Source organism: Perca flavescens, chromosome 5 (genome assembly GCF_004354835.1).
Source record: "Perca flavescens isolate YP-PL-M2 chromosome 5, PFLA_1.0, whole genome shotgun sequence".
NCBI classification, from domain to species: Eukaryota; Metazoa; Chordata; class Actinopteri; order Perciformes; family Percidae; genus Perca; species Perca flavescens.
The window spans coordinates 13,981,652-14,004,145 of NC_041335.1; the positions used below are offsets into that span (position 1 = coordinate 13,981,652).

Genomic DNA, 22,494 nt, shown 5'->3' on the forward strand with positions numbered 1-22,494 from the left:
GGATTGCTGGAACCATTCACCTGCATGTTCTGTGCTGGCCTGGTGCCGCTGGAGCCGTCAGACAGCCTTACAGCATGCACAGAGATGAGAAGGGTATGTATGGACTTGTCTAACTCTGGGGGTTATGGTGAATAAGCTAATAAGTCGGCGTGTTCCTTTAAATCAGCAGAGCTAACTCGATATTCTGGTTACTTAAATATAAATTGCTGGCTTTGATCCATATGTTAATGACCAGAGACAGAACAGATAAGACACAGTGTCGCACAGATATGAGAAGTTAGTCAAACTGAATAAGAATCTTCCAAAAGACAGAAAATCATCAGTTTTCTATCAAGCGGTATGATAGCAGCATATCTCCACTTCAAACAGCAGCACCTAACACAGTGTTTTGTTTGTTAATTGTCTTCATCTGCTGATGTTCTCAGTGAATTTACATCAATAATTCCCTTACACTAAGTTCATATTGCTGCACACTTTCTTTAAATGAAATGCAGTACTTTGTAATGCTTTATGAACAAACACTGAAGAACAAACGTCTCATGAATACATCTGTGATCAAGACCATCTAATCCAAGACTCAGCAAAGTCAAGACTAAGTCCAACTCCATCAAAGTCCAGACGAAACAAACGGTGTGTCACATTGCACACCGAATTGAAATTACAATTACAGAAGTGACTATGAACACTCTCTGTACTGCTGCATGTCTATACATGTATCTATGATTTAGAACCAGATACATATTTGATAGCATTTTTATTGTTTATTCTATATTTATGTCTTGGTTCTTTATTTCTTTGAAAAAAGTTTCTATTATTTCTCATATAATGCATTATATAAAGAACTTTGAATTTCATTTGAAACAGATAGATATATAGATAGATATTTACTTTGCCCCCCCCTCTCTTTCTCTCTCTCTCTATCTAAAACACCAACACACACACATCCCCCCCCCCCCCCTCTCTCTCTCTCTCTTACCTGGTGCAGTTCCCTCCATGTCTCTTCTGTCTCTCATCTAGTCATGCATTGTCTGATATCAGACTCTTCAGCAGCGCTGGACACATTTCTATGACTAATCCTCCCCCCTTTGTGTCATTTTGGCTTTTGAACAATAATTTCATTTCCCTGGAAGTTCCTCATAGTATCCTCCAAGGTAAAACCGCGAGATCACAGGGCGGACAATCAATCAGTCAGTGAATCATTATTTCATCATCATTATTACCATCATTACAACCTATTATTAGCCTACCTGGACTCCACCGGAATGCACCCGCGGACTTTACCGGACGTGGCAGAGACAAAGACACGTCCTTCCTCAGCTGTCAATCAACACAACGAAACTATTTGATTTCATCAGGTGCCATACCTGAATAACCGCGCTTTACTCTTCACGTTTCACGGCGCCTTGAATTTGAGAGTCAGGTTTCCGACATTTGACATCAATGGTGAATGTCCGATTACTGATGTCAGACCCGCACGGTTATGTGGGCTATAGGCAGAGGTGGGTAGCCATCAAAAGTACGCCTACTGTTACTTCAGAATAATATGACTCAAGTAAAAGTAAGAAGTAGTCATCCAAATAATTACTTGAGTAAGAGTAAAAAAGTAGGCCTACTTGGTGAAAAAACTACTCAAGTAGGCTACTGAGTAACTGTTGAGTAACGTCTGATTTATTTTTTAACACAAGCATTCAATCAGATGGACAGAAATACAAAATAATCATCTTTAGGCAAATTATAGTTCATCCAATCAATACAATAAATTAAAATTAATTAATTAATTACAAAATAGCTTAAATTAAAATAATCCAGGTAAATTCAAGTACTTAAAAAGTAAAATCAATAAAAGAATAATACATAAAAAATAAATAAGCACAAGTAACACAAATTTCCAAACCTTTATACTTTTTTACCAGGCTCTACATGCAGAACTAGAACAAGGTAATGGAGCTGCTGTTTGGCACTTTTACTAAGGTAAACATGCTTTCATTATGAGGCCAGAGGCCTGCACTACGAAGCAAGATTTGGGGTTAACGAGGTAACTTCAGGTTCAACCCAGGGTTTTCTGTATCACGAAGGTGGATCACTTGATACCGGATTCAATCGCCATGGTAACTTATGCTGGACGCCTAACCTGGTCGGGAGCAGGTTGGAGATCAGAGATGAACCGGTGTAAAAGCACCGCCTACTGACCAATCAATACTTGATTGATCACCGTTCTTAGAAGATCAGGCGGAGCTCGGTGCGCGGAGAGAGAAGCGGTGCAATCATACAAAAAACATTTAGGCCTAGAGACAGACAACCCCGTTAACATTCCCTGATGGATATATTTATGAAATATGTAGATTTTAATAGGAGGGAATTACATATTGGCTATTTCTTGGCTTATTTACATGATATTAATTAGTATTAATGAGTTAATGGCAATATTGCCATTAACTTTCAATATTTACTGTAATATATATACTGTTCTTATATATAGCGCTTTTCTAGTCTCAACGACTACTCAAAGCGCTTTAAGATAGTACAGGAACCATTCACCATTCACACACATTCATACACTGTGGCCGAGGGGGCAACTCGGGGTTCAGTGTCTTGCCCAAGGACAATTCGACATGGGTCTGCAGGGCCAAGGATCGAACAACAACCTTCCGATTGGCAGGCAACCACTCTACCACTCAGCCACAGCCGCCCCTATGTATGAGTATGGCATAGGGAATTATTACTCTAGTATTTGAAATGTATTTGAGTTCAGCAGGATTAACACAGGACCAAAACATGTTGCCCACGCTGAAAATGGCTATTGTTGAAGAACATTTGGAACGTGCAATTGGTTATTTCAATAAATGATTGTAAACATTTACAAAGAACATGTTTACGGCATTTACTATCTAGCTGGGATGTTTTGAGATTGATTGGTGTGGATTTGCTATGTAATGTGTAATGTGTAACCTATAGGCTATGTTGTATTGCCTACTTAAAATACTGTGATATGTTACCCATATGCTACATATACAAGAAAATGCTCAACATTGGTTAAAATGTTTCAGACTTCAAACTTGTTATCACTGATATAAGTCATACTTATAATAACAACATATCCCTACATTTTACTGTAGTAATATGTAGGCTACAGAGTGGCTGGTATACACATCATCATTATGAATATTACATTAAACATGAAACACCTTTAAGCCTTTCAGTTTTCACATTTAAAAATTATTAACACAACAAAAGTAATAAATGACAAAAAAAACAGTAAATGATTAAGAGAGTTGAATATACAAAGTGATGCAGAAGAAGCTTCAGTTCCATCAGAGCTCCACCTGCTGGACAAAACACTGTCAACACACATCTTCTTCCATCTTTTTGTTTCTACAGGCAGTGTTTCCATGCTGGCAGAGGGTTATGTCCTGGTTTTCATATGTTGTAGCCTATATTGGAACAAAACTCTGGTCATGTATTAAACCTAAACAAGACTGCCAGGAGCAGTATTCCAAATAGTATTATTGTGTATATGTCTGCCAACAAGAACAAGAAAAGTGAAGAAAAAAGAAGTGCATATGTTATATGTTATATATTAATGTTGTTAAATCTTGCAAATAATCTTGTTTTAAAACATTTAATATACAATCACCTTTAGTTTAGGAGTTTTGAAAGTATGGCTAGCAAGAAAATATTATTTTCAGCTCAGTTCATGTGGTTACTTAAGTAACTACAAACCGCGCAGATTCTGTTCCAGCTAATCACTACTCCTGAATAATCAGCATACACCTGCTATTTTTAGGCTACTTTCCACTCGGACTCTTTCTTACACTTATACATTTGTTTGTTTGTTTGAATTGATATTTCAGTTGCAGGCTATCATAGCGTTGGCTGTGTCATCATAATCAGCGTTAATCAGCATCACTTTCTTCACGTGTGTTAATCTTCAAATACAGCCGGGGACGTGCGCGCCTGTTAGGCCTAGGCTACTACTCAGTTTCCTCGTTTTTTTTCAGCTATTCAAATGCAGTGTCAAACTTTCACACTGCGGACAGAAAGAGAGAAGTCGAGGCCAATAGACGACCACAAAAGTCGAGCAGTTAAACCAGGACTCCAGGAGGGCCTCTCTGTGTGAGAAACCCGGCCTAATGATGATGCAGTGTGGGATGAGAGGGGACATCAATAACTGGTGATTTTTAACGGTAAGAGCAGTGTTTCCTGCTTGCGCGCCGAACTTCACGGATCATTTTTATTATTTAGTTTTCTGTTTGTGTATGAAGGCACAACAAATAGTAAAATGTCTTATTTTATATGTTTAACAAATCAGGAGGATCCTAAAGTCAATTCGGCGGGGCGGGGACGATTGCCAACAAAGCAACGCTTTAAATCGACAAAAAAACAACAATAAAAATGTAGTCTACACTCTAAAACTACGTCACTTCCAGGCCTCTTCCCAACATGGTGTGGGCCTATGCTATCATGCAAGAATAACAGGCAGTTTTCTTTCTTTTTTTTACCAACATACGTTTGGTGTGCCGAATTTAGAGGCCGATACTTCTGCCACTGGGGGACCATAGGCAGGCTGGGGGAACTCATATTAATGTTAAAAAAAACTCAAAGTGGCATTTTCATGCCCTGGGACCTTTTTTTAAGATTTCAGTTCTTGTTGATTTAGAATTTGTATTTGAGCGAAAACAATGGGATTGTGCTGTGTTAAGAGTCTGGAGCACAGAAGTGGAATGAATCTCATTCTATTCTAGGGCCGGTGTAGATGTAGCCTGGTTGACAGCAAAGCAAATCTCAAATTTGCCGGAAGTTCGTCAGGGTTTTCCCAGGCTAGTAGATGAGTCTCTAACAACCATTTCCAGACTTATAAAAGGGCATGCTCTGTTTTGCATGAATGTTTGTGTGAGTGTCCTAGTGTAGCTGTTATAATGTGGACATTCCTGAAGACTGTAATAACTCCCCAAAACCAGAGTAACTATTATTTAAATCCAACTCTTATTGAATTTCAAAAGGTACTATATTGGCCTGGTAGTGCAAACTACTATGTTTGTTTATAGGCAATTTCCCACAAGTCCAAATCAAAAGCCACACAGATACATTACACAAAAGATCTATTCAAAACTAATCTAACTAAACACCACTGCAATAAAAAGATCCACTGTAAATATTAAGATGTGATGGGGGGGGGGGGGGGATTCACCTCCATTATTTCTAGACTCCTGGCAGACAGATTATAATTGTAGTACCTCCATGACCACAGCAAAACTACATATCGTAACAGGAAATGTCGGTCCGTTTGTTTAGAGGACAGATGGGGCAGACGCACAGTGTAACCGATGGTAAAGATTAGAGCGTAGGGATGCTCTGTGTACATCTCTGGTTGTGATGATAGCTTTGGGTGATCTCTGCAGAAGGCCAGCCTGTTTTGCATGTTATTTCCCTTTTTTTTAAATAAAATGGACAATGCAAATTTCTGTCCAGGTCACGCCAGTTAGAATGAAGCATGACTCCAGTTGTATGGTACAGTGTTACTTATTCAGACACAGACCAGCATCCAGTTTGACTTAAACCTACAGAAACGGCAGTTTAGTACAGAGAGATAATGTGTTGGAAACAACTGCAGGTCTCTATATGGAGGTAAGTACTTTGTGTCTTTTTAATAAATTAGCAATTGGATTTACTTTAAGCTTTATACATTTCAGGCTGAGACATTTTGTCTCTTTGGGATCTCTACTAGAACTTAAAATAAATGTATGGACAGACTACACAAGGTTGTAAAGAAGGTGCCCATAGTGGGTCTGGCAGGGTTAAATGTTTATGTTGAACTTGTGATTTATAAATTTTTAAATAGATAAAGTTCTTTGTGTGTCAAAATTCTTTTGAAATGTTTTTAATACTTATCAGACATGTCAGATAAGCTATTTATCTTTTGTTGATCTTCGAACATCCTTTGAACACAGCATTGTTTTTTGTTTTTTTTATCACTTTCCAATACTGGTAGAAGAATGAACATAAGAATGAACTTAATGGAAATAAATACATGAATTGTTCAAGAAGTGGAACTTGTTAGAGGTTTCCCTGAAGTCTAGTTTCAGTCAAGTTCTTCACACCAAACTGAGAAAAGCATTTCTTTATAGAGCTGGCTTTGTGCGTGATGTCCTGTTAAAACAGGGAAGAGACAAAACAAACTTGACCTACTGAAATGTGTCGGTAAAATATCAGTGTATGCTACAGTATTAAGATTTAATTTCTAAACCGTATCAGGAAAAACAACCAGTTTTATCCACATACCTTTGGCCATTTATTTTATTACTAATACACTATTAAGTAGATTTAATACGATTTGGTTTTCAGTGTATTAATATTGTCTTTTAATCTGTAGATTGAGTGTTGGTCTGAAGACTGAGGCTGTGCCAGGAGCATCTTCATCATCCTCCATGTCTGATGCCTCCAGTCCCTGCTGACCGCTGACTGCTCAACATCCTCCATCTGTTCTTCTGCGCGGAGCTTCACGCTCTTCTTCTTTCACTCAATCCTTCATCCATCCTTCGGTCTGTCTACCGGTCATGAATCCCTACAGACACACAAGTCCACCTCCTGAGCCTTACGATAATTCCCAAAATCCATCTCTGTCAGCCACCGTACCGTCTCCTCCGCTCATCCAGACAGGTCATAGCTCTGTGACAGTTTTGAGCCACAACGTGCCTCACTATCGGGCCTCCTCAGACCACGCTGGAGGAAACCTGGTCCCATCACCGAACTCGGACCACTCCGCCTCATCGCTTCCAGGGTCCAGCCTAGTTTCAGTCTCTTCTTTGTCTCGAAGTCCATCTCCAGCTCCCACACCGAACCCTTACCCTGCCCCCGGCACCCCCCCCCTCCTGCCATGTCTCAGTCGTCGTCCCGTCCCCAGACCTCCGCCTGTCTCCCCTCCCATCTCAGTGCTCCGAGGACACCTACCCGGACCTGGAGTGCTCCATCTGCTTCAGCCAGTTCAACAACGTCTTCCGCTGTCCCAAGATGCTTCAGTGCAAGCACACCTTCTGCCTGGAGTGCCTGGCACGCATCAACGTCAAGTCGGCCGAGCCCAGCTCCATCCAGTGCCCGCTGTGCCGCGGCCTCACGCCCCTGCCCACCCTCGGCCTGCCCAGACTGGCCACAAACTCAGACATGCTGTCCTGCCTGCCGGCCGCCATGCAGAGAGTCTACAGCATCCGCTTCCTGCGCAACAAAGGGAAGCTGCAGGTCAAAAGGTATCAAGAATCTGACTTCTCAGCTTTTAAAAGAAATATGATTTTAACGATTTCAAAACCTGCTTCTTATTCTTCTCAGTTCTCAGCATTTATGCTTTCCAAAAATATCATATTAATAAGTTAAACTCTTCTAAGGCTCAGGAATTTTGGACGTCACTTTAAAACTTATGTCTTGAATTAACCAATGTCTTCCTTTTTTATGGCAGTTTTTTATTTTTCAATATAAACATGCACAAATGCATCTTTTGTCCTTCCCTAGTGCTCCCTCCCTAACCTTTTCCAGCCCCAAAACAAGGAAAAATAACATTAATCATTAATGTGGCTTCATAGAGATAAGATAAATTAATACATTAATCCGGAGAACAGATTAAGATTTAAGAACATAAAATCCACCCAAGAGTATTTGGGATTAATTTTCTTCCACTTTAACCTTACACACTTAGAGCGAAATACCTTTCCCACTGAAGCAAATCTTTTTATACCCCTCCGTGGTTATAAAATTGTCCTATCTCCGTCCATAATTCATATTATTGTTTACAGTGCTCCCATTCAGCTGCAGGTAAAAAGCCAAATTAAAACTCCAAACTGCCAGTTTTTAAAAAATACATTTAAAGCTCAACAGCCATACTGAGTGAACCGGAGGCATATGTGAATGTTTAATCTTTTAATAGACGTGTCTGCTTGTTAATAATTACCCGTCAAAAAGTCATCTTATATTTGACTGTCTAAATAAAGTTGAATAACTTTAATATTAACAGCCTGGCTAGCTTCAGATAACTCCTGTTTGCTCAACATGAATTGGAGTCCTTCTGTTCTGCTGGTTAATTTTCCCCTTAGTCAGGCCTTTCCTGTTCAACATCTACCACAGTGGAGGGAGGGCATAAAACGGTTGGGATGTGTACCCTTTACTGTGTCTGTGGGCAAAAATAAAAACACTTGATGTTTAGGTGGTGAACAGCCTCTGGATATCCTGTTACAGAATCTAGCCTTTTAAGTAAAGCATTGAATTAAAAAAAAAGAAATGCAGTAATTCAGTCAATAACTCCGATTAACCCAGTTGCCTGACAGAAATAGATTGAGCCTAATGTTCCCAGCTTCATTTGATCAGTAATAGTTACAAGCAACAGTTCTAATAATAGTTCTGTGTTTCTGGTTAAGGTCATCTGAAGGTCAGAGGTCGCTGACATCTCTCAGGTCGATAAACCGAACTCTGGACGTGGGGCTACCCACCCCGCCTGCCGGGAGCCACGCCGCCGGAGCGGGCGGCATGGGCGGAGCTCTGTTCCGCCTGACGGGCCGGCCGGCGTGCCGGGCCTTCCTCCTGATGTCCGTGGTGATGATGATGGTGCTGCTGACGGGCATCATCATCTTCCTCCTCGCACAGAAAAGTGGGTGACATCACATTTTTCCTTCTGCTTTTTATTTTCAGTGGCGGAGAAGGTCACCGAACAGTAGAAGTCCGCCATCTGAAATGAAATAAAAAGCCCTCGTTTCTGGCTTTTTAACGCTCCAAAGCCAAAAGGACACAAACCTCAACGCTCAACTCATGAGCTGACAAAGTGAGAAGCATAAAGACTTTCCACTCGTAGATTTTATTGTTCAGTCCTTAAAATTGACTCCCAAAATGCAGCTGAGGTTGAAAGGTACGGTGTCTGTGAGACTGAGAAGCAGTGGACTTGACTCTGTTTTACAGTGCTTAACTTGTGCCAAAAGCTTTAAATGATTTGCTAAATGTAGCCGGACATGAGAACCTTCTGCCTACAGCAACACAATGGCAGTCATGTAACAGCCGAGTTGGAAAGGCACTGGAAGGTGGGAAGCAGTGGACTTTAATCTTACTTACAGCCCTTACAACCTCAACCTTCGATTACTTTAGGTTTTGGGGAAAAACGCACACGATCACCACTTTTTAACGTCTTGAATTTCGTTTTACAAAATGGCTGATCTGATGGTCAAGTCATGGCAGAGAAGATGAGAAATGTAGACGTGCTGTATTATACTGATTGATTGCAGGTTTATTATATTACGAGGTCAAAGTCTCTGGTGGCTCCCATCCAGCTGCAGATACGTCTAAAATAAACTTGTGACTCCAGGGACTGAATCTAATTTCACTGTCACTTTGGCACATACAAACTCTATTAAATATAATAGAAAAAAAAAAAAATACTACATAAAGTGGTCTCCAAGCGGTGCCACCTTCTTCATACTCAAACTCCTTTTGGCAGCTTTCAGCACTTTAAAGAGCCTAGCGACTGGATTGTTACCTGTTAGTTTCTGTGTTGTTGAGTCTTTCTAAGTGGCTGTTATTTACATGAGTCTATTTCCTCCTGTCACACCTCTGCCTCTCGTAACCAAATGCTATAAACAGGAGCCATGCAAATAAACCGGAGTCAGTTACAGTCTGACACAGAGAGCACAGGCTTGCCATAGATGCTGGAACATTATACATGATGGAACTGAATATAGCTGAATAGTGTAACCGAATAGTTGACGCAAATTACAGAAATATTTTTCCACTCCACCTCTAGAGCAGTCTCTCCAATTCAGATAGTATTTGTTTTTATTCGTCCAGGGTTTTCAGATCATTTCTTCCTCAACATTGATACAATGGAGGATGATGGGATTTCATTTGAGGTGCTAAAAGCATCAGAATGCCTTCTCATAATTTTAGTTTTCACAATTTAAAAAGTAGTCATTGTAAAACTCTTGTTTCTGTTGATTATCCACAGTAACGGGGACCTTTTGTTGCAGTTTGATTAATTCTTTTTAAATGTACTTTCTCAAGACTGCAAGCACCACAAAATAAATCCCATCATCCTTCATGTCATTGATGTGGAGGCAGAAAGCTGAAAACCTGGACGAATAAAATCAAAACTGTCTGCATGTATTTTGTAGTGGTGACTTTAAAAAGAAAAAAGGGGGTAAAGGAGCAAAAAGGTGTCTGTGGTTGAAAGCATGAGGCAGTCATGTACCTGAAGTTTTAAATATTGGGTCAGTATGCCTGTGTTCTGACCTTCAGGAGGCTGTGAGATGTGGGACAGTCCCTGGTAATGTTTTAACTGACCAAACAACAGATCAGTGACCATCCGTTTGTAGCTGAAAATGAAAGAACAGCCCACAAGGAAAACCTTTCCCACTAATTCTTTGACTTGCAAATCAAATGAGCCCAAAATAATTCATCCATTTACAAAAGCTTATTTACATTTAATGTTTCCATTTTTCAGCCTGCATCCAATGGGGAAAATAGGTTTTAATCCAATGTTTATCTTCCTGTTTTTGGTCCGTTTCTCCGGTTTTGTGTTTTTAGGCTCTGACCTTGTTTTACTGTGCAATGTAAAATAAATTATTTTATATATTTATGACTGTTTTAGCAAAGCTTGCTCGATCACTATGTTTGCCTCGTGTTGAACTTAAATAAATTCCTTTTTGAATTATGCATAGTTTTTTGTTTTTTTATTTAATTTTTTTAAATGAAGCAGGTGAAAGTTTAAGAATTGATATGTAATTTTTTAAGGGACTCTCAATCAACTATAACAAAAGCTGCAGTTTTGGTGACGATTGTGAAGTAGCATGGGATCATGGGAGTTGTCTTCACCACCATTGCTGTTATTGCAGTCAGCATCTCCCGGTTAGGATTCCTTCAGTGTTCATCATTTAGGTTTTTAACGGGAGCTGAATCATCCGCAGAGGTCTCCTCCACTCAAACACTGTTTAAAACCAGCAAAAACACTGAATAAAGCGGCTTCGTGTTTAAAAAAACCCATGTTTTTCCATTCAGCTTGATGGCTGGGGGGGGGCTGATGGCCAAGCTGCTTGCTTCCGTTTAGTCAGCTGGTTTCTCTGATAACTTATTATCCAGACTTCCGATGACTAAAATCCTTTATCCGGTTAAAATATATATATAGTTAAAAACCACCAAGATTTAAAGTGTATTGTAAAAATGTTGCTTGAAACTGGATTAAAAAGTAAATTTATGACTAATTCTAGCTGACGACCATAACGCTGTAGCATGCACAAAATGGATATGTCATCGACAGGCGACCGAATTGGTTTGAATACAATGACAGATTTTTCTGGATTTGAACATGTTATGTACGTACACAACTCAACAAAATATATACCATAGGTCTAGTTGTCATTTCAAGGCAGAAATGTTGCATTTAGTATACATATTATGTATGTACTGTATATACTCTGTATGCAGAATCTAAAATAAAGGTGTGTAGTTTGTAAACTTGGAGCTAATGCTGGGTCCAGCAGAGTTAAAATATAGTCAGGATAGACAAATTAGAGAAAGCCTCTAGGATTTTTACACTATAATGACTCAGTCTTGGTCTCGACAGGATTTCCGGTCTGGTAAAACTATTACTGATGTATGAATGTAGGACAAAGTGTTCAGTGTACTAAAAACACTTGAATAGAACAGAGCATGAACCATTTTAGACCCTTTTTAAGCAGGCTAAAATCAATTTTATTGCTTCAAGTTAGTTTGCGAACTTGTCTGTTAGTGACAGAGGACAAACAATTACAGGTTCAAATGGCTTGAAAAAGGTTTAATATCCTGAGTCGCTATCACTAATGCTATATGCACCTGTTAACCAGTCAAGGAAAGGGTTAACAGAAACATAGTTTTGGCCAATTGGAGGTGGTTGTGCCAGACTCCCACCTTTGGTTGAGTCTCCATCTAATCTGTCAGAGGGAGAGCAGGAGTGTGGTTGTAAAGTTTAACGTTGATCGTCCCCAGAGAAGAAGTTGGTAATTTCATGGCACAGATTAGAACCCAAATTGAAACGTAGGCAACTAAAATTGCTGGGTGTTAGAACATTGTTCCAAATTGGTCGTTATTACTGTGACTTATAAAGTGTCAGGTTTAGTTCCATCATAGTGTCAAAAAACGTTAGCTGACGTTGTTGTTCAGTAGCTAGCTCAGTGATGATTAGCTAATGAAATTACTGATTTAGCGGGGGGGGTTAACACTTTTGCAAGGCACGGTATCCGTGTTACATTCTCATTAGGGGCTGAGCCCCCCCCTAAAGGTCTGATCCTAGAATCGCCCCTGGAACAGAGGCCTCTGTAGTTTTACTAGTAACACCTGTGCTGTTCCTGTGACAAGACTGTCTGCTGTGAGAAAGGCCTATGTTGTCTACATTTTGTCTTTATACCCCAATCAAGACATAACATCTAAAATTATGATTTTCCAGAAACAACATCCTGGTTTCTTTGGTTAAAAGTACAAAAATAAAACCTGTTGAGCTTGGAAAGTTGAAACAATCATTTTATTAAAGCTAATTGTTGTAACAGTTTCCACAGACAAACACACACACACACTGAGCCTGTTGTGATATCTGCCACACATCCTTTATGACAGTGTGGGTGTTGAGTGGCTTTGTGCGTATGATGTCAGTGGATACACCTTAACAACACATTGAGCGATTAAACAAATGTGTCCATGAAGACCAGCCATGTGAGCCGCCGATTGAATCCCACCCCATCCTTCACAATGATGTGACTTTGCTAACACTTTATAATACGTTTCAGTCTTCAGAGGTGGAGGCTTCGGCCTCTGGATCACAGCTGGATGTCTTCTGACTGCACAGTTTCCTGAGGGACACACAGAGCAACGGCATCTATGCAAAGAACAGATTCCTGTATAAAGTCTAAACAATGGTCCACTGTAAGCACGCTTTGTTTATGAGGACAACAATGAGATGAGAGCAGATCAGGAATGTAGAGGAGGAATGTAGTTTTGCTGATTGATGATTCAGATGCAGACCGAGAACACCTCTTAACACTGGAGAAAGTGATTTGACCCAACACTGCCCCCTGCAGACAAACTACTTCATAAACAGACCTGTTGAGAGGCACCAGGATGGCGTGACCTGGAGATGGCTGCTTTCTGTTTCCACATGGGTCGGGGTACGAGGCCCAGGTCGCCTGGTCTGTAGCGGGCGAACAGGAACAACGGATCTGTGGCGATGTTCAGGGTCTGAGCTCTGTGGAGGAGACACAGGATGAAGTCCATTACATCCAGCTCTATTTTTAAATACAAGTTTGAAGTTTTAGTACTTCATACTTGAGGATGACACTTTTTCTTTTGCCTCTACCACATGTACAAACTACATCTATCTGATGGCTGCAGTTAACACAAACAGATTTAATTTGAGATAAGCTCATAAAATATCACTAATATCACTTTGATTTACTTTTATCCTTTTGATCCCCCTTCTTTATTCTCTCTTTATTTTCAAGAGAAGAAAAGATAAATATGTCGATATACTGTATGTTTACTAATAAAACAGCTTTTTTGACATATCTGAAGAGATAGAGAATAACTTATTTCCCTGTGGATTTAAAACTTGACAGCCTCATTTAGACAGGCTGCATTGTTGTTTAAAGGTGCCCTGCCACACGTATTTCATTACTTTGTGGTAATGTCTGAAGTTCTACCATGGACTCTGTTAACATTTTTTGTGGAAAAAAGGCCTTGGCTACCTTGTTTCAAGCCATTCTAGCGTGGTATAGAAAGCCTACAGGAAGGCTCAGCTCAATTTGTGGCAGTTCTCATTAATATTCAACAAGCTAAGCTGTTTGAATCTGATTGGCTAACAGCTGGCCAATGAGAGCCTGGCTATCAGCATCCTTTACCCAGCGCAACTGGGCGAGCTCATGAATAGTAATGAGCTCAGGCGGTATGACGTCAGACTGACCAGCTTTTGTCCTGGCCTTGACCTGGCCTGATTTCTCCACTTATTTCTTTTCAGTGGCTAGAGCTGACAGAGGAGGTAGCAGTCCATTTTCACATTCACGACATAACACAAACACGTATGGACCTAACATATTTCAAAAAAATCCATGTAAAAACGGTTTTCTGTGGCAGGGCACCTTTAAGAATTTCGATGTGACCTGTTTACAGCTAATCTGGTTCTAGTTGGACTCGAGTCCCAGCAGGTACAGGTCCAGCTCCCTGCGCTGCCGCGTGGAAGCAGAAACAGTGTTCACACCGCTGTCCACACCTGTTATACAACTAAGAGACACTAGCCAGGGGAGAGTGATCCCAGTACCTGGCTGCTTCGGGGTCACAGGTCTGTGGTTCCTCCTCAGGAGTGGACAGCAGGATCTCCTGCAGCCTCTTCCACTGAGTCTCGGACACCTTCTCTGAGTCCTGCAGAGGACGGAAAACGCCAGAGCTTCAATAATCAGAAATCATCTCACTGGGTGAGATACTTGTTAGGAAGATGTAAGAGGCGAAAAGCTAATAATATTTATTTCAATGCATTATTTGCTCATTCTGTATTTAGTGAATAAGGTCAATTACTTTACATGATCATCAATTCACAAAAAATGTAATCAAGATGTAGATTTAAAACTGCACAGATGAAGTTCTTTAGGTTTGTGCTAAGTGTTATATTTTGTTTTACATGTTACACATCCTGGGGCTGCCTTTGTATTTTTGAGCTTCAGAACATGTTCTATTTTTTGGAAGACAATAAAGTCATATTCTAGTTCAACCTGTTCTGTTAATAGAAAAATATATACGAAATATCAATATATATTGTCATATCCCCCAGCCCTACAGTGATGTAATTGATGCAGAACTATATCACTAAGACAGAGACAATTAAAAAGATGTCTTTTACTTGTAATGAAGTATTTGACATAAAGATGGTTGTTGATGTTTGCAGCCGCCCCGTGTTTTTACTAGAGATGTTCCGATACCGATACCAGTATCGGTATCTGCTCCGATACTGCCTGAAATGCTGGTATCGGTATCGGGAATTACTCGAGTGTATGCACCGATCCAATACCACGTGATAAAGCCCTAAAGAAAATCTACGTTAAAGTAGTTTATTTATGTTCTTTTTACGTTATAACTGACTGTCAAACTGGAGAATAAAAGAAAGTTCTGGGGCATTTGTGTTTGTTCATGTTTTACAAAGAGTTTAACCTGAGCCAGACCGACAACAAAAATAGAAATCATATCACATCCATACAGGGATAGTAGTATACAGCTGTTAAAACATAATAAAATATATGACACACTGGTATCAGATCGGTACTCGGTATCGCCCGATACGCAAGTTCAGGTATCGGAATCGGTATCGGGAAGCAAAAAATGGTATCGGGCCATCTCTAGTTTTTACCGTCAAGATGTGGCTCAGAATCAGGACGGCTTCCTGCACGAGGGCCTCCAGCTGCCTCCTCACGCTGCTCTCCCTCTGCAGCTCAGCCCTCAGCTGACCTGTCTGGGCCGTTTTCTGATGGCACTTCGCTGACACTGAAGCCAGGCGCTGTCTGAAAAAACAATGACTCAGCATTCAGTCATGCAGAGGGGGGTATAGCTCAGTGGTAGAGCATTTGACTGCAGATCAAGAGGTCTCTGGTTCAATTCCAGATGCCCCCTCAGTAAGATTTATGCTGTGTCACTGACAGCATCACTAATGTTTCATTAGCTTGAAATGCCTGTTTACTTATACGGACAACAGCAGTGGATTCAGCTATAATAAGGGGGCTTTTCATTTCATTGTGCCGCTAACTAATGCTTCCTTCATCCTCTGCTCCCATGACCCTGAAGTCGCCCCCCCCACCCAATGTGGAATTGGGCGAAAAGTAAATTTACATTAATAACACGTTAGCATATTGAAAAGCACTCTGTGTATCAAAAATGGGACTTTGAATCTTCAGGATTACAACATTCTTGAAATCTTAGATTTGGACGGTTGAAAGAGAGTAAACTTTTACCTGAGAGCCTCTTTCTTGGTCAGCGTGCTCTCGTAGGCGGCGCTACAGCTCTTTAGCTCGGCCCTCAGCTGCCGGCAGGTCTTCGTCAGCTGCTCCACCTCCTGAAGAAGGGAACGTGTTGAATGACTTGTTTTTCCAACTCGTAAAAAGGAGGAGAGGGCAAAAAGAGGTTCTGTAGCAAAACTCTCCTCTTCACAGGAGGAGACGCTGCACATGGAAAACACTCGACATTTATTCCTAAGCACAAACTGAGAAACTTGAGATCACAGAGAACCAAGATGTTGAAAAAATATGTTTATGAAGCTGCATGGAAATGTAGTTTCTTAAAACGAGGAAAAGTTGGTAAAAAGGCACCGATGCTCTACATGTAAGCTCCGGGAGCTGAATGTAAATTAAAAACTTCCTGAGTACTGCAATGTCTTGCATATACTATTCTCTCACAGATACTGGAGCCAGGTCACGTCAAGAGAGAAAGTGATGCAAACTTTGGAAACAGGGGGTATAGCTCAGCGGTAGAGCATTTGACTGCAGATCAAGAGGTCTCTGGTTCAAATCCAGGTGCCCCCTGTACCAGATGTACCTGTTACCTTGGTACAAATAATCTATTGTTTAACATACTACAAACTTGTGGTTTAACACAGCTTATTTCTCCTAGGAACACATAAAAAGTGAAAACAAAATGGCTAAATTTTGCTAGTGGACGTTGTTTTATTATGAACTCATCAAATTAAGTTATTTAGAATTGTTGTTACTGGGCTATACTTCCCAACATGTATTGCTAAAAAAGAACAACAAATACACAGCAACCAGAACATGGGGGTATAGCTCAGTGGTAGAGCATTTGACTGCAGATCAAGAGGTCTCCAGTTCAACTCTGGATGCCCCCTGTCTTTATGCTTTGGACATGTTCAGATGTTGTCTGTCTTCTAGATGGTTTACAAGTAAATACAAAGTTTGTAGCGTCACCGTCCTGTGTGAACCATATATGTCAACAGAAAACCTGCCCTGTTTTCAGCTTTGTGACGATGCATTTTCCAGCAGATCCAAGAGGCTTTTTAAAGACTTTATTTAGCTTAAGAAGTAGGACAATTTTCTCAACACAAAAAGGAGCATGTCATCCTTCAGTTTATCACAAACATTCAAAAGCAACACATCTGGGGATACAAGGTTTTCACTGGCCATGAAGGGGATGAAAACTGTGATCTAATGTAGTGGAGTAAAATTTTTAATATTAACCTCTGAGATGTAGTGGAGTACAAGCATAGAGTAGCATTAAATAGAAATGGAAGTACCTTGAAATTGTACTTAGTTACATTCCACCACTGCCGACACTGTTAATAGTTGTCGTCTTACCTTCTTGCTGCTGAAGCTCTTCTTGCTGACCCTGTCAATATCTTCCTTTATGTTGTCCAACTGAAAGAGAAGAAAATCTTCTGTGTCTCGCAGCTCGTTCTTCTCACTCCACAGTTCTGTGTTCCTGTCCAGAAGTTCTTCGACCTTCTCCCGGAGCTCACTGTGCTGAGCCCTCTCCTCCTGGATGATGTGTGAGGCCTTCTTCCTAACGCAAACCTCCAACGTGCCCCACCTGACCTCGAACATCCTGTTGTTTCAGGGTAAACATTTAGTGTTGGTTGCTCACAATTTACAGCAAAAGCCAAACATTCAAGAAGGAGATCCGCAGGATGTAACGGCGCTGTCAGTTTACTTGTTCCTCTCCGACTCTGCGTCATTCTTCAGGTTCTCGATGGCAGCGTCGTGCTCCTCGTTCTCACTAACCAGCTGCTTCCTCAGAAACTCCATTTCGGACTGCCGCTGCAACAGCTGCTCCAGCTGCTCCGCCAGCTCCTGCTGCTCCTCAAACTTTGCCACTGAGCGGTGGAGAGAAGAGAAAACAAGGAGAGGAGAGGAGAGGATGTTCCACAGAAAGTGGAAAGAAACAGATAAAAAAAAAAAAAATGACCCTTTTTTTTTTTTTTTTTTATTTGTGCAACTTTCTGAAACAATCTGATCACACATAATCTACTTTCTGGTCTGGGTACATAAACTTCTCCCACCCACTGAAATTTAGCGGTTAATCTGCTTTACCAATCGCACCGTTTCTCACAATCCATGTATTGATCATTTATAGATGAAAAACATAGGTTTTGTCCTGATTTAAAATTAGCTCCACCAGACTGTGATCATAGATAATGAGATGACCCATTCAACCACCAATTGATTTGTCCATCTATTAATCTACATCTATAATTGCGTAATCATTAAAGCTGTTTATCAAACTAAAATGCTAAACAATTCATTGAAAAAACAATCAAGAGATGAATTAATATAAATATAGTAATAATACGTTGCAGCCCTAGTGGTTCCCCTTTCCCATAGTGCCGTCTCTGCCGATTGAATCTGTTCTAACAGGGAAGAGGATGAAACAACTAAATACTGTGTAGGAAACATTTTTACTGTCCCACCCAGCACCCTGCTCTCTGAGGTCAGCTCATCGATCTGGTCCTGCAGCTCCTGAACTTCCTGGCTCTGCTGTAGCACCTGGGCCTCTCTGTCCTGCTGGCCAATCCGCTGCTGACTCTCCAGCTGCGCAGCCAGCTCCTCCACCTCCTTGTCTTTGCCAAGCACAGCGTGTTTCAGATACTCAGTGATGTCTTGCTTGTCCTTCTCCAGCGCGCTGTACTGAGAGGCCAGGTCCTTGTTCTGCTGCTCCAGCTCGTCACACTGAAGCTGATATCTGCCGGATAAAGATACAGGCTGTTATTATAGGTGAGAAGCTACTGAGATTTCTGTTTTTTAGAAATACAAAGATAACTGCACCCTGTATCAGAAAGTTGTATCATGCTGATATTGTGACTAAAGTTTGTCCTCAGTTGCAGCACGTCAACAGTAAAGTGAAGTATAGTGATAATTAGGAACCAGCAGCTGGAGAAGGCCCACAATACGTCCATGCAATGTTTTTTTTTTGTAAAACAAGGTCAGTAAAATTCAAATGGGGTAGTGTAAAGGTAAAGGCTTTGAGGCTGATCCCCATACCATACACTTTAGAGTTTTCTTTTAATTTTTAATTTTATTTAAGTCAATTAGTTGATACCATAGACTGTTAATATTAATATTTACAGTCTATGGTTGATACCAGTGGTGGAAGAAGTATTCAGATCTTTTACTTAGTAAGTCAAAGTACTAATACAACACTGTAAAAAAATACTCATTTACAAGTAAAAGTCCTGCATTGAAAATGTTACTTAAGTAAAGGTATGTAAGTATCATCAGTAAACTGAACTTAAAGTATTAAAAGTAAAAGTACTCAATGCAGAAAAATCCTCACATTTGACACATAAAAATGAAAAAAGTGTTTAATCGGCTAATCATTTCAGCTGTATTTTTAGGCCTAGCTAGCTATTATTGCGTAAGTTATTTATTAAAACTTGTAAACATCGTATTTAATGAACTACATGTGTTTTAGGTACATACATCTTCATTTGTAAAGTAACTAGTAACTAAAGCTGTCAGATTAATGTAGCTAGTGGAGTAAAAAGTACAATATTTCCCTCTGAGATATAAAGATAGCTAGCTAGCTAGCTAGTGGAGTAGTAACGTTAGAAGTGGCATGAAAAGACTTAAGTACAAGTTACAGTTACAGTACTTGAATATACATGTACTTTGTTCATTCCCATTCCACCACTGGTTTATGATAGGTTGATACACAATGTGCAATGGTGTGCAACAGAAGTGGAACTCAAACTAAGGCAAATTAGCATGAGGGGAAACAGTGTTGCTTTAAAAGACATACAACTATTAGACTGATGTAAAAGACCAACCTACACACTGTAATAGTGTTTGAGAGCTTGTAGTAACGTTAGAGCTGAAACAATTAGTCTATTAGCTAATAAATACAGATTAATTCATTTGCATCTATTTTGATAGCTAGCTAGCTAGTTAGCTATTGATTGTTTCAGTCATTTTTCATAATCAGTTTTAACTTAGCTAACAGCTAACGTTACCTTTCCAACTGCTCATCCAGATATTTAATTTGTATCAAATATAACGAGTTCTCTTTATCCTCAGAAGCGATTACATCCGCCATAGTCATATATCCTACTTGTCTTTTTCTTGTATATTTATTTATTTTGTTGTTATCTTCGCTTTTTAAATCCTTTCAGGGCATTTTTTAAAGAAAGTTCACAGAACAATCCAGGTAACGTTGGCTAAGGCTCTAACGCTGTTGTTGCTAAGGAATGATGCGTTCAGGACTGCTCGGAAAGTTATTTCCTTTTCAAATATTAAATAAAACCATCCTCAATCCTCATCATAAGCCAGTATAAGAAAAAGGTTTAAGCAAGGAAGAAGAATGTGTGGGAGGGGAAAAAAAGCTAATATTTCTACTGTATCGATTTCATCCTCTTTTAATTAAAGATCTAATTAGATCTTTAATTAAAAGAGGATGAAATCGAAATGTCTCTGATTGGCTCCGGGTTCCCGGGTTCCTGCAAAGAGGTCTATATATATATATATATATATATAAGAATATATATATATATATATATATATATATAAACTGTTTTGAAATAGGGTGATCCGTGACCACACTTCTCACTGTATATGTCATGACATGAAAATCTCTTACAACTTTTAAACTGTTCCTGTCCGAACATCTTTCAACATCTTAAAATAGCTACTCAATCACATGACTTGACAAATAATAATAAAACATCTTCATTTTACTACACTTTCATTTATTAAAAAAATAAGAAAATGTGTTAATATTGTCACAGGTCTGTCTGTAATCAAATTGCCTAACATTTCACAAGTATCCTTTCTCTAATCATGTCTAAAGAGTGATGAAATTAAATAGATCATAGAATAATATGTGAATAAAAAGCCAGTGAGGAACATCGCCTGGCATGCCTTTTGATTTTTAAAAGAGTTTGATTCAAGCCATTGCCTCAGTTGCTTCAGCTGATCGTGTCACAAGTCATTGAGCTCTGCCACTTTGCTGCCGATGTGCCCAGGGCCGGCGATTGCTATAGGCGACCTAGGCGACTGCCTAGGGCGTCAAATGTGTTGGGGGCGCCGTGTCGCCCTTAGGTCTACTTCCCATTAATAATAGAATTAGAACGACAAGCGAAATAAAACGTGTTTATTAAACATGATCATCCTAGGGCGCCCCCTCAGCCACACGTTTACTGGTCAACCTTTCATTACGCGACGTTTCCCGTCTCCGGTCAAACTCAAACACACGGAGGTCTGAAGCAGACCTGTGCGTCGCTTAGTGTCCACTCTCTCTGCAGAAAGAGAGACGAGCAGCGGCACAGACACCAGGGGCATCGGACCGGGGGTAAAACCAATACTGATTACCAGGGCCCAACGGGAGAGAGGGCCCTTGAAAAGTCTGGAATATATTTGATTTTACCTGGATATTTTTATTTCCTAATAACATTTCATAATGCATATCAGATGAAATGTAAATTTAGTGTATTGGCTGAATAACTTGGTTGATTGACCCACTACATTTTGTATACAAAAAGGTCTCACCCCCCATCCCCCCCTTGCTAATGCGCCAAATGGTTTAGTCCATCTGCACGCATTTTGTTTGTTAGTTGAGCATCTGGTGGAGCGCAAACTTCTGCTGTAGAAATGTCTTTCTCAAAGAAAGCCAAATCAGGCTACCAAAAAGAAAGGAAAGACATGAGGAGGAGAGAAAACAGAATGAGGAGAAACAATTGGTAACTGACTTCTTTTCAAAGAAAGGTGAGCACTAACTAGAAAACCAAATCCATGGTGCTAAACTGCTTGAATATCTTCGTGACTGTTAGTGCTAAAAACGGACTGAGACAACCCTTCTAAAGAGCAGAACATGCACTTGATCATTTGGTTATACATGTAATCTGAGGTAAAGGCTAAATACATAAACACTAACAATGCTGTTTGCATACAACACACCATTGTAATAGCCTCATTTAAAACATGTTTAATTTTAAATGAATAGGCTATAATGTCTATAATTAGCAGTAATAGGCTAATCAGTGTCATAGGTAGCTTGGTAGCTCATCGGTAGATACATATCATGTCAACATTATAGTTATGTCAGATTCAGTAGAAGCAGATGTTAACATTGTGGAACACATGGCCCTCAGTTTCAGAAACTGTCCCACCAGGGAGTGGAGTAGCAACAGACCCCTCATCCTCCTCTTTGGATTTGAGACAAGGTGAGCTTATATCGAAATTAAAGCAAACCATGTTTAGCCATTTTGACTGAAAGGTGTTAAGTAACACTAACATGTTAGTGTGTTTTATTATATTAGGTTAAAATTAGGATAAGAGGTTAATATCAGATGTATCCTTCATGGAGAAAGATGATGGAGAAGATGTGATTGAGGATGATGGGAGTGAAGACAGCAGGGAGCTCTGAGCACAGTGTGGAAATGAGAGACGAGGAACTGGAAAGTAGGCAGAGCAGTGCAGACCAGTTTTTGCCAGAGAATCCAGGACTATGGACGCGCTCCGCTGTGGACAT

At 40.1% G+C, this 22,494-nt stretch overlaps 2 protein-coding genes and 3 non-coding genes across 5 annotated transcripts; 4 read left to right on the forward strand and 1 right to left on the reverse strand.

Moving 5' to 3' along the window:
- Positions 1–3,733: 3,733 nt before the first annotated feature.
- LOC114555528 (RING finger protein 225) lies at positions 3,734–9,405 on the forward strand. The gene is made up of 4 exons (XM_028577977.1): positions 3,734–4,184; positions 6,371–6,864; positions 6,932–7,241; positions 8,400–9,405. Exons 2-4 carry the CDS (start codon positions 6,555–6,557, stop codon positions 8,635–8,637), a joined length of 858 nt encoding a protein of 285 aa, XP_028433778.1. The 5' UTR covers positions 3,734–4,184; positions 6,371–6,554; the 3' UTR covers positions 8,638–9,405.
- A 3,084-nt stretch (positions 9,406–12,489) lies between these two features.
- LOC114556024 (cilia- and flagella-associated protein 157) lies at positions 12,490–20,196 on the reverse strand. The gene is made up of 9 exons (XM_028578847.1): positions 19,982–20,196; positions 18,443–18,714; positions 17,686–17,848; positions 17,334–17,580; positions 15,981–16,081; positions 15,383–15,533; positions 14,303–14,403; positions 13,093–13,234; positions 12,490–12,842 (listed from the first exon to the last, which is right to left on the reverse strand). The coding sequence occupies exons 1-9, from the start codon at positions 20,068–20,070 to the stop codon at positions 12,810–12,812; spliced, it is 1,299 nt and encodes a 432-aa protein (XP_028434648.1). The 5' UTR covers positions 20,071–20,196; the 3' UTR covers positions 12,490–12,809.
- On the forward strand, positions 15,571–15,642 carry trnac-gca (transfer RNA cysteine (anticodon GCA)). Its single transcript has one exon. It is a non-coding gene; the product is annotated as a tRNA-Cys (tRNA).
- Positions 16,476–16,547, forward strand: trnac-gca (transfer RNA cysteine (anticodon GCA)). Its single transcript has one exon. It is a non-coding gene; the product is annotated as a tRNA-Cys (tRNA).
- trnac-gca (transfer RNA cysteine (anticodon GCA)) lies at positions 16,796–16,867 on the forward strand. The gene has a single exon. It is a non-coding gene; the product is annotated as a tRNA-Cys (tRNA).
- Positions 20,197–22,494: the final 2,298 nt, after the last annotated feature.